At 40.3% G+C, this 13092-nt stretch overlaps 1 protein-coding gene across 2 annotated transcripts in view; it reads right to left on the bottom strand.

Annotated features, from left to right (window-relative positions):
• Nucleotides 1–13092, bottom strand: part of SEC24D (SEC24 homolog D, COPII coat complex component) — a 115157-nt gene that overhangs the window by 84773 nt on the left and 17292 nt on the right. Inside the window, exons 5-7 of one of the 2 annotated variants that reach the window (XM_065907217.1) lie at nucleotides 11599–11874; nucleotides 11207–11337; nucleotides 2639–2750 (exon numbers count right to left, since the gene is read on the bottom strand). In XM_065907217.1, coding sequence (XP_065763289.1) covers nucleotides 2639–2750; nucleotides 11207–11337; nucleotides 11599–11874 — 519 coding nt within the window. The remainder of the gene's footprint in view (nucleotides 1–2638; nucleotides 2751–11206; nucleotides 11338–11598; nucleotides 11875–13092) is intronic. The other variant, XM_065907218.1, reaches the window with a different exon arrangement.

Raw genomic sequence — 13092 nt, 5'->3', positions numbered from 1 at the left:
CAGCACAGGCTCGGCTAGTTACCGCATGTTTAAGTCCCCACAGCAAAATGCGTTTTATCCTTATAACATTACCATACTATTATAATATTAATATTTAGTTATATCTTTTCCCTGCCAGACTGTGCACTCATTTAAGAATAAGACCATGCAACTTTCCTGGCAGTCCAGGGGTTAAGACTCTGTGCTCCCAGTGCAGGGGGTACAGGTTTGATCCCAGGTCAGGGAACTGAGATCCTACATGCTGCATGGCGTAGCCAAACAAAGGAAAAGAACAGAACTGTGTCTTTCACTTCTGAATTGAGGCAGTAGGTGAGTAGTTAAGAGCATGGCTTCTAGCATCAGAATGGTGGGATTCAAATTCTAGCTTTGCTTCCCATTAGCTGAGTATCTTGGTAAATGACCTAAGCATTCTGTGCTTTGGTTTCACACTCTGTAAAATGAAGATGAGATTAATGCCTATCTCAGTAAATTACAGGGAGGATTAAATGAATTAATACACATAAAGAATTCAGAAGACATCTTAATGCATAGCAAACACTTAATAAATATTAACCACAATGGTAATAGGTACTGAATGTTTGCTGAATGAGTAAGTGAATGAATGAATAAACAAGTATGATCCTGCTCTAAGTAGCTCATAGCCTTGTAGGAAAGATGATCCAAACCACAGTAAAATTTAATGGAACAGGGTTATAATAGGAGTGTCTATGAAGCACTGTGGGGGAAGAAATTGGAGGAGATTTCTAAGGGAAAATTAAATTCAGTTTGGAAGAACTAGGAATTTCCCAACTAAAAGGGTTAGAGTTATATATATCAAGTACATTTATTCAATAAATATTTGTTGGGTGGCCATTATATTCTAGATACCAGGTGAATTTCTAGGGGTACAATGGTGAACAAAAATAGTACTAATCTGTTGCAGAGATAAAAGCACAAAGTGAGATCGGTGACACGAGGAGAAGGGGGTGAGCTTAGTATGGCTGAGGCAGATGTATAGAAAGAAACAGGGGAGAGATGAGGCTCGTGAGGAATATTCATTAGGCCTGTAAAGAGCCTCAAACTAAAATAGTAAAAAATACAAATGTAACACTTACTATTAGGCTGAAACAAAACTGCCATTTTTGTAGGTCAACAAAACAGAAAAAATCAGCAATTTCATATAGCTCAACCTACCAGGTCGTAAGTACCGAATAAATATGAATTCATTTAACAAGTTTGGATGGATTCTGTAAGTAATCAGGAACAAATCACTTTCAGTAGAGGAAATGAAGCAATCTGAAGTCTGTTTTAATAGTAGTATCTCTAACAGTAACATCATCTGTAATCTATATCAACCCCTTCTACAGGTCAACACCCCACGTACATATAAAGATACTTCCACACATGCACACCAGTCAGTCCTGAAGGAAATCAATCCTGAATATTCATTGGAAGGGCTGATGCTGAAGCTGAAGTTCCAATACTCTGGCCACCTGATGTGAAGAACTGACTCATTGGAAAAGACCCTGATGCTCGGAAAGATTGAAGGCAGGAGGAGAAGGGGACGACAGAGGATGAGATGGTTGGATGGCATCACCAACTCAATGGACATGAGTTTGAGCAAGCTCCAGAAGATGGAGAAGGACAGGGAAGCCTGGTGTGCTGCAGTCCATGGGGCTGCAGAGAGTTGGACACGACTTGAGTGGCTGAACAACAATGCAAGCATACACAGACACACACACAGAGTCACCTTTAATCCTCACACTGGCCCTGAGCAGGTCTTAGTCCTCACATCTCACAGAGGGCAACACTGAGGTTCAGAGGAGTGGGGTAAGCAAAGCTCAGGATGGTGAGGAAGAGAGCCTGGGTCTGCGTGCAGGTGTGCCAAACTCCCAATCACAGGTCCTTCTGCCTCACTGGTCTGCAAGCTCTCAAAAGACTGTGCTGGAGGCAGAACCCAGGATGGACTAACGAGAGGGGGGCCCACCAGGAAACTGGCTGACTCGACAACTCTGAGATGAGACGACATGCCTGCTTGCGTATCAGTGTTATATTTCTAGAACTGAGTATATAATCCATTAAGTTCAGAATCTAAGATGACGCATTGCACCAGGCTGTATTTTAACTTGCCATAAACAGAATAATATATTCCCTGATTAAACCTGCACAAAGTTTAACAGAAATAGGAAACTGATAGCAAACATGGGATAGAATCAGGAGAGAAAGCTCAGCCTCTCCCCATCCAGTTCTAAAATGGGAAACCAGAGCCAAAAACATTAAAGGACTTATTTAAAAAATGTCACTGGGGCTAGAACCAAGTCTGCTGGCTTAATTAAACAGTTAATTCCCTACCATCCATTCATGCCACCCTGCCAGGTTCTCACTGTAGTAAATAAATTAAACCAAAGTAGGGCATGAACAAATTTAAACCCATAAATTAAAATTTAAAATTTTCTTAAACTTGTAGATTTTGACAAGAACTCAGCTGACAGTACCTTCTCCACGCTTGATTAATGACAAATTAGTTCCTGTTACCAGCTATAAAGGGGTGGCCCATCCATGACAGCATGACTGGAGGGTATCAGTGCATTTGCTTTAAGAAAAAAAAAGGTGAGAAATACTAAGACCTCAGTCAGAAACGTAACTGAGAGAAGAATACCTTGGTCTTGTATGACACAGTCTGTAGTGACCAGTGGCGGGATCTGGCCTCTGGTGTTGGTGGCATAAACTTGTCCCACTCTGCTGGCTCGGTCACTCTCGATCACCTGGATCTGACAGTAAGAGATCAAGGGCACGTTAAAGTCAGTTTAGACTTCTCAACATTTCCCTCTCATTACACACACACGCATGCACAGGCATTTTCTAAATCCTTTCAGCTGATTCCAAATCAAACTCTCATTGAGAATCCATCATATCTTCAGCCTCACTTTCGTTTACTTTCACAACCTTAAGCCACTAGCTTCCAAATTCTATTCTGTAATACTCTTGAGCTCCAACTCTGATCTTTCAGGGAAATCTATTTTTATTCAATTTGTTTCTTGGGATCACAGGTAACAGTTCTTTGGGAAAGGATTCTCACTAGAAAAGAAATTGAAAATAACATCAAAAAAATACTTTCTGTAGTTAAAGGAAACTCTAAAAAGCTAAAAATAATTAAATTCAGAAGAAATTATTTACAACATATAAATTAAAGAAGCTCTGACTTTTCTCCTCAAATCCCTCTTAATCTTTAATTTGCCTTTCAAGTTTCCCCACCACATCCCTGCTCCTTGTGACATAAGAAACAAACAATATCAAGTGTTCCCATATGGCTTTTGCCTATCATGTACAGATGAGAAGAAAAGTCCCAAAGTTTTGTCCTCTAATTTGGAAACACCTTATATTTCTCTACTAAAACATTTATTGATGAAGATATAGGCACAAAATACTGTCCTGCTGTAACTTTCCAGGGACTAGTTGCAAGGAATTCTTTAAAAAAAAAAAAAAAAAAGGGTCTTTCCCTTTCTCTTCTCCCTGCCCTCACTTCTTCTTTACAGGGTAAAAGTGGCAAAAAACTAAAAAAAACAAAAAAAGGAAGGAGTAAAAATTTAGAGGGGGAAAAAGGGGAGAAATAAGATGAGCATTCAGAGTGGAATATTTACACTGGAGGACGTGCAGTTTAAAGACACTATTAATGTGAGGGGAGATCAAGAGTAGAAGGCAGAGTAGGACGTGGAGCTCACCTCCTCCCACACACATCAAAAATACATCTACATGTGGGAGAATTCTCAGAGAGTACTAACGGAAAGCTGGCAGAAGACCTCTTACACAACCAAAGCTGCAGGAACGATCCTCCTTGTAACTCGGTAGTACCAAAGAATGAGGATGGGGCGGAGCACTCAGCACAGGCCTGGTGCCCCTGGGTGGTAAAACTGTTACTATATGCAGATGACATGATACTCTATACAGAAAACCCTAAACACTCCATACCAACACTATGGGAGCTAACAAATGAACTCAGGAAGGCAGCAGAGTACCAGACTAACATACGGAAATCTGCTACATTTCTTTAACAATGAAACATCAGAAGGAGAAAGGGAAATGGAAAGATATCCATCTCTTGGACTGGAAGAATTAATATTGTTAAAATGGTCATACTACCCAAGGCAATCTACAGATTTAATGTGATCCTTATCATATTGTCTGTGGCATTTTTCACAGAACTAGGAGAAATAATCGTAAAATTTATATGGAACCACAAAGGACCCAGAATTACCAAAGGCAATCCTGAGGAAAAAGAACAAAGCAGGAAGCGTAACTTTCTCAGACTTCAGACAACACTATGAAGCTACTATCATCAAAACAGTGTACTATTGGCACAAAACCATACATGGATCAATGGAACAGAACGGAGCCCAGAAGTAAACCCACATACCTACATTCAGTTAAATCTTCAAGAAGAGAAGCAAGAATATACAATGAAGAATAGTCAGTCTTTTCAGAAAGTGGTGCTGAGAAAACTGGATAGCTTCATGTAAATCAATACAGTTAGCACAATTCTTCACACCACATGCACAAATAAACTCAAAATAGTTTAAAAACTTAAATATAAGACATGACACCATAAGACTCCTGGAAGAAAACATAGGTAAAACATTCTCAGACACATATTGTAGCAATATTTTCTTAGCTCAATCTCCCAAGGCAAAATAAATAAAAGCAAATATAAACAAATGAGGCCTAAGCAAACTTAAGAGCTTTTGCACAACAAAGAAAACCATAAATAAAACAAAAAGACAACCTATAGACTGCAAATGATGTGACTGACAAGAGGCTAATTTCCTAAATATCCAAACAGCTCATTCAGCTCAACATTAAAGAAACAGACAAGCCAATCAAAAAATGGACAGAAGACCTGCATATAAATAGATAATTCTCCAAGGAAGACACACAGATGACCAACAGGCACCTGAAAACATGCTCAACATCACTAGTCATTTACAGAAATGCAAACCAAAACTACAATGAGGTAAATCACCTCACACTGCTCATTATCAAAAAGTCTATATATAATAAATGCCAGGGAGGGTGTGGATAAAAAGGAACTCTCCTACATGGTTGGTGGAAATATAATTGGTATAGCTACTATGGAAAACAGTGTGGAGGTTCCTCAAAAACTAAAAATAGAGCTACCATATGATATGGTAATGCCACTCCTCAGAATATATATATGGAAAAGATAAAAATGATTTAAAAAAGATACAATGCACCCCAATGTTCATAGCAGCACTATTTACAATAGCTAAGACTACTGGAAACAACCTAAGTGTCTGCCAGCAGATGAACGGATAAAGAAGATCCTGTACATACATATATAACAGAATATTACTCAGCCATAAAAAAGAATGAGATATTGCCATTTGCAGCAACGTGGACAGACGTGGGAGATTATCATACTGAGTGAAGTAAGAGAAAGACAAACATATGGTATCGCTTAAACGTGGAATCTAAAAAATAATACAAATGAATTTATTTACAAAGCAGAAACAAATTAACAGACACAGAAAACAAATTTACGGCTACCAAAGGGGAAAGGGAAGAAATAAATTAGGAGTTTTGGATTAACATATACACATCACCATGTACAAAATAGATAAACAACAGGGTTTACTATATAGCACTGGGAACTGTATTCAGTGGGGAAAAAAATCTGAAAAATATGTGTAACTGAATCACTCTGCTATATATTTGAAACACAATATTGCAAACCAACTATAGTTCAATTAAAAAAAAAAAACTACTACTAATATGAAAACTGTCCTTCCCTGAACTCTGAAGCATTACCTGCTCCATTTCCCTCCCATCTAGCCCAACCATACCCCAGGTGGCACTGATATCATTGGTTTCTACAACATATCAGAGAGATTTAGCCTGCTTTTAAATCCACACATTTCTCTTTAATTTCATAGGATTTAAACTCTTACTCAATTAAGGGTACTGAATATGCTCCAAACGCAACTACTGTAAGACACAAATGAGACTAAAAGCTACCATGGGCAAAGAAAAGAAGCAAAGAGAAAAATCAAACCCCTTTAATTACACTCTGTATTTCAACCACAGGGCTCATCTGGTTTCTTCAAAACTGGAGGAGCTTTTCTACTATCAACATTTACTGTCATCATCTCAACCAATGAAGTGTCAAATATGAAAGTGAGGTAAAAACCACAATAATCTATATATTGAACATAGATAGCTCTCAGTCTCAAAACAGACTATGCTTCCAGAAAGTTTGTTTTAAATTAGCCATTTGCAACTTACAAAGCACTGCCGCCAAAGAAACAAGGACAAGTGGTAATTATACACTTCTAAATAAATACACATCTTTGCTAGAATACTACAAAGAGATCTAGAATACTACAAAGAAAGTAAGAAATATAACAGTTCTAGTAATTTCTAAATATATAGTTTTTATTGGATTAAGCAATGGTTTCTTTCTTTCTGTTAGGAGTTGTTTCTTCTTTTTAAGTTGAAGCATAGCTGATTTATAATATCTCATTAGTTTCAGGTATACAGCAAAGTGATTCATATGTATATATTCTTTTTCTGATTATTAAAAATAGAGCTTTTATTTAAACCTCAAATCCATGTTCTCGGAAAACAGCTTAGACATAAAACACCACAGAGAAATCTCAATAGAGGTTTTGAGTGTGCCTCAGTTCTTAAAGGATTTCAGCTTGATTGACAGTAACTCCTGATAAAGTTAATGCCACTTCAAAGTTTATGGATTTCTTTTTCCTCCAGAAGATGTGCCACTAGAATTACTTTCACACTTCTCTACTATGAATAGAGTGCTCTCATAAAATAGAATCAGGAAAGAGAAAAAAAGAAAGTGATCTTCCTGAGATAAATGAAGAAGACAGATAAGGGAGGCAAGATAACAAGATGCATGTGCACCGCTAAGGCAGGCTGCTTAAAGCAGAAATATCTGCACTTTGGCATAGTTAGAGAAAGAGGGGGACGGAAAGAGCTCAAATTCTGGATAATCCTCCCGCTGATTAGAGAGTGAGGAAGAGTTTGATGGTGATGCCAGTGTCCCTAACTCCAAAAATGTGGATTAAGACCACCATCCGAAAGTGTAGTGAGCCCTTAGCTCAGGACTGGCATGCAACAGATCAGAAAATATGGTTTCACATCTTTCTTTCCAGAAGGAAGAATTAATTTAGTTAGCAAAAGCATTCTACTTTGGTAATAAGGACATAAACAGGTTCCATATGGCATTGCTATTTCACTACTTTTAAGATAAAAATACTATTGGACTGATTTGTATGTGTATATTTTAAGAGTCTGAAATAAATCACAACATATACTGCTTATTGCTTTTGTTGTTAACATTCATTCAACAAATATGTAAGGGCATACTCTGTACTAGGCCCTGTTCTGTGCGCTAGGGACACAGCAGTGAACAAAACCAAATCCTAGACCTCCTGGGGCTGACATTCTAGTTTGGAAGACAGGAGATATTTGCAAAGATAAGATACACCCTATGTGAGGTCATAAGTGCTATGAATACGAGTGACACGGACAAGGGTGCAAGTGAGAGCAATGGGGCCGTGAAGGAAACACAGAACTGAGCCATGCTCTGCATCTACGTCGGGGAAGAGATCTGGGCAGAGGGGACCACATGAGCAAAGGCCTGGAGGCAGGAGGACATCTGGCTGAGGAATACCAAGGAGGCTGGTGTGACTGACGCGATGGAGAAGAGCAGGGAAGGCCCAGGACAGAACGGTGTGTGAGTGTATGTATGTAGCTAGGTGACGGTACCCAGTTACAAACACCAGTCCAGATCTTGCTGTGAAGGTATTTTTTAAATAATACATGATTAGAATTTAATCAGTAGACTTTGCATGAAGCAGTGGGTGGGCCTCATCCAACCTGTTGAAGGATGAAGAGAAACAGAGCAAGGTCCCCGGAGGAAGAGAGAACTTTGCTTCCAGACACCTTCAGACTCCAGCTGCAACATCAGCTCTTCCTGTGTCTCCAGCATGCTGGTCAGTCCAGTAGATTTTGGTCTTGCCAGTCCCCAACAATCAAGCAAACCAATTCTTTAAAATAAATTTATTTCCATATAGAGACATATATCCTAGTGGTTGTTTTTTGTTTTTGAGAACTCTAATATAGCGGACATTTTCTGGGAGACTGTTCTTGAAAGGCCATAAGGGATGGATTCCGGGGCTCAAGAGGATGCGACAGCCTTGGTCAGGAGTATGGACAAGCTTATTCACCCTAACAGCGGGAAGAAGGGTAAACGGGCACAGACACGGGGAGATGCAGAAATGAAGTATGCAGAGCTTCTCTTTGCATTTCTTCTATTTTCTCAGAAGCAAAGTGATCATTAAAGAGTCAGAAAAGGGAAAGGTAGTATCAGAAGTTTCAACAGAGAAGAAATGACAGTCATCCAGGGACATGGACGGGGGTCAGTTGAAGTGGGTGATGGTCTCCAAACTTGCTGCACATTAGAATTAATGGAGAAACCTTAAAAAACCTCAAGGCCCAGTACAATTAAATCATAATGTGGGGGGCTGGGAGCAAGGCATCCGTGATTTTAAATGTTCCATCAGTTAGTATTTCACGCAGCCAGGTGTTAGAAAACACAACTGAACGTTCACTTTAGTTTGCTGCTGCTGTTAAGTTTAGTGGTTATGAATTCAAAGTGAGACCAGTCAGCATGGCATGCATCTTTCTCGAGTTGTCTTCAGCATCCACAGAGTAGGTGAAAAGTTAGTTTAACAACAAATGGGAATTTTCTAGATGAATTCAGTGGAGGGAGGGGGCAAAGGAATTCAGAGCAGAAGATGCTCTGGGATGCAAGGGACAGATTTTAATTACGGATCATGTAATCTAAGCTGCTTAAGAGAAGTGAGAAGATGAAGGTGACGTGAATCAAGGAAAAGTGGTAGATTGTAAATCCTGGTGGGTGAGTATTATGGGAGTTGAGTCCTAAAGGGAATGAGCTGAAAAGATAAGAGTCAGTGGTTGGAGCATGGGATGTTTTCAACTGAGACTCTGAAGATACACAGTCACTGGCAATGACAGGAAGACTAGAGGTGGGGCAGATGAAAAGCACAACGGAAGAAAGGAAGATCAAGAACTGAGAGACACTGGAGATGGAAGAGTCTACAGACAGATAATAAAATTGCCAATAACTGTAACAGAAATAGTATTGGAGAGATTAACAACAAAGCGGGAGTCAAAAGCATCAGAGAATGAAGTGAAATGAACTAGAGAGTCTGCAGAGGTTACACACAAGCAGAGAAATAAGAAGTTAAACTGTCAATCACATAAATACATCATGATACTTCTTCAAGTGGAATAATTTAATATTGGGTTGGCTAAAAAGTTCATTTGTGTTTTTCCATACCATCATACAGGAAAACCTGAATGAACATTGTGGCCAACCCAATAGTAAGCTAGAAAAGTAATGACTGGAAATAGGATCATCAATAAGGGCGCTGCATATGGGGCTTTCTCGGGGGCTCAGAAGGTAAAGAATCAGCTGGCAAAGCAGGAGACGCAAGTTTGGCCCTTGGGTTGGGAAGATTCCCTGAAGGAGGAAATGGTTACCCACTCCAGTATTCTTGCCTGCAGAATCCCATGGACAGGGAGCCTGGTGAGCTACAGCCCATGGGGTCACAAAAGAATCAAACATAGTGACTAAACAACAAAAACACTGCATATAGCAAGAGAACTGATCAAATTAAGAATTTTGAGAGCTGATGCTTATTCTAAACTATCTGGTGGACCCTAAAGGGAGTCACATGAAACTTATGAGAAGGGCACAAGCAGTTTTGAGATCAAAACCTGGAGGAAAAGACACAGGCTCACTCATGGAGCTTCTGGAGGGAGCATAGTCCTGCCTACACACTGACTTCAGACCTACCACCTCCAGAACTCAGACAAGAAACCTCTGTTGCTTTAAGCTACCGAGTTTATGGTACTCGGCTACAGCGACCACAGAAAATGCACAGACCATCCTCGACCAAGACTCCAGCCAAGCCTCTAGCTGACCCCTCATGCAGAAAGCAAGCCAAAATCAGTAAAATCCAGCCCAGATTAGCAAGCCGGCCCAGACTCATGAGCATGAATAAATAGTGCTTGTGAGATACTAAGTTTTCTGATGATTTGTTAATATAAAAGTTAGGTTATAAAAATATAAAATATAAACATAGTACCTCTTAGTGCTCTTTAGTCTCTTTCTAAATTTTTTGACTCATGTTTATAAAACCACTTCAAAGATGAAAGTTAACTGTACACAATTTCATTCTTACTCCAAAGGAGTTTACATCCCTGCTCAGAGCCATAAGACTTCCAATTTCTGAGGCAAACATTTACATCCCTCCGCCATTGACATCAGGCTCTGATATATGACTTGCTTCAGCCAAGGACAGGTGAGTGATTTTGACATGTGTCACATCTGACTGGAAGCTTTAAGAGCTACTGCACCTTTTAACCGGTTTTCATCCTTTTCTCCCTTCATCATAACAACACATGTCCCCAGTAGGGATGCCCCTTCACTCTGGACTCTGGAGTGGTAAGGGCATATGGAGCAGAATCTAAAATCAAACGGCAGCTAATGCAGCCTACAGGTAACCTAGGTGATAAAAAATCTTTGTGGATGTAAGCCAAATTGAGGACTGTTTGTTATGCAGACTAAACCTAATAAAGCTGACTGATACGGTTACTAAAGAGTACTCCTCTAGAGAAAATCACTTCGGTGGAGGAGAGTAAGTTATAGCTCTAATTTATATATAAGTTATAGCTCTAAGTCATTAAAAAAAAAGCAGTTTTAAAAAATACGTAAAATACTTTGTACTTTCACTCCTGTCAGTATCCTGAAAGGATCTTTTAGTTTCTGAAAATAGCATTTTTACATAGAATACATTCTTACTACAAATGAATCATTAAGTATCAATAAATACAGCTGATGTACATGAGAATAAACATCAATGGGTACTGCCAAGATTACATGATACCAGAGAAGTCCCCACAGGCTGCGTCTCTCAGGGAGACCTCTGATACAGCATGACACCCCGTTCCCACCGCATACGTGCAGAGGGAAGCGAGCCTCGTCCGTGCGATGGCACTGTGCTCGGACGATAAAGGACAGGGTAAACGCTGACAAGCTGAAGGGTTTCTGAGAGCACACAGTGAAGAGTGGGTTCTTCACGGAGACGGAGGGCAGAGCACTTACGGGGCTGGGGACGGAGTCGGGATCCAGCTTCTTCTGGGGCTGCGGCGGGCCGGCCATCTGTGCAGGCCCTCCCGGGAAGCCTCCCGGGTAGGAGAGCTGGGCCCCTGCCACAGGGGGCCCGTAGTTGGCTGCTGGGAAGAAAAGTGAAAAAGAAGTGACTATAAGCCCAAAACACAGACGCAGGGCTCACTGGCAGTATTATGCTGTTCAGTCGAGCATGCTGCATTTTTCATATTAAGTAAGGCAGGGAATTAAAAGCAAATATCTACAGTTCCCCTTGTCTTTTTACTTGTTACACTATTAAAAAACAGTGAGGGATAGATGTCCAGTACCATCGGAACAAACCTGATTCCCAACTAAGGGTACCCCCAGGTAACCCAAGGCGACTTTACCCTGCTGTGCCGGATATCCAGGGCCCAGGGTCTGTCCTGGGAGAGGCGCGGGCTGGTACTGGGCATTCGGAGGAGCAGGCCCAGGGAGCCCGTCTGGTCTGTGCGTTGGTGGAGGCAAGGGTGAGGCCCCGGGACCGTTTAGGGCAGTGGGCGGCGGGGGGAGAACCTGAGATCCAGGCTGCAGAATGGACGGCTGTGGAGGCTGTGGAGGCCCCTGGACTGACGCTGCCGACGCAGGGCCAGGTGGGCCCTGGCTGGGGGGAGCCGCCCCTGAACCTAGGCAGAAACAGAAGACCGGCCCACATGAACACCACACTCCGCAACTCTCTCACCTCCACCACATATACACAACACGGACGCTTCTCCTCCCCAGTAAAGCAAGAAGGTGCCCTATACAAGTCACTTTTTTCCCCCCACAAGAAGAAATCATCATTTGGAAAGTAACACAAATTCTATTTGGGGTATTTTATACAAGTGAAGAATTTTAAAAGAGCTACATTTATAATGATAGAAAATTAGAGGGATAAATTTTAACTCAGTTACATCTACTTTTCATGATACATGGCATTAATTATCATGAAAAGTGGACTGGAAGCCTGGCGTGCCACTGTCCATGGGGTCACAAAGAGTCGGACATGACTGAGCAACTGAACTTTGTCTGGTACAGAGTATAGAAAATCATACAGAAGAACATTTTTTACATAACAAGCATTATTTACTCAGGGCAATAAATTATTTACATCCTGTGCTTGTCTTGATAGAATGGACTTTGGAAGTAGGAAGAAATAAGGAAGGAGAAGGGACTGGCAACTAAAATCCTATCCAGTCATATTTGAAATTGTAGAGCCAGATTACTTTTTCCTTTCCCTGATTATGTGAAACTGAGTTGCGGCTTTGAAGACTTACCCATTTTGAAATCAGTAAAAGGGAATATTCTGAGGGGAGTTTCACTGATACTTTTAAGAAACTAACTGTAAGTAATGAAAACATTTGTCATCAAGATCAATGGCTGACCCTGCAGTTGTTGCAGTGAACATTTCCATGGTTCCTAAAATAGCCAGCATTTCTATTGATGTACATCTCAGTATTTTAACTGTCTTCTCTCCTATTATTCTGTTCTGCCTCACAACATTTGAGCTTCCATTCCTCACATGACCTAACTGCAGAATTTAAAATGGACTGTGAAACAGAGTATTATATCTTTGATTTGTGGGCCTCATAATAAACACAGGGTTAAAACTTACATTTCTTAAAGGAATTTCACTTTTTTTTTTTTTTTTTTTTACATTGGTCTAGTGTTGAATGTAAGGCATTTTGTGGATCCTTCACTTACCTTGAAATAAACAGCAGCATGATTTGGTAAAAAAAAATACTGCCATACATAATACAGGTAATTTATATGAAAATGTCCAAAACTAGTTCAATATGGTATACCAGAGATATGTCTATTTTGAATCTGAGGAAAAAGTTTCTTACTAAAAATACTCATGAGAG

The sequence above is a fragment of the Muntiacus reevesi genome, chromosome 16, assembly GCF_963930625.1.
Source record: "Muntiacus reevesi chromosome 16, mMunRee1.1, whole genome shotgun sequence".
In the NCBI taxonomy this organism is placed as follows: Eukaryota; Metazoa; Chordata; class Mammalia; order Artiodactyla; family Cervidae; genus Muntiacus; species Muntiacus reevesi.
Note: the sequence above shows the minus strand (reverse complement) of the source record. Positions and strands in the feature narration are given on the sequence as shown.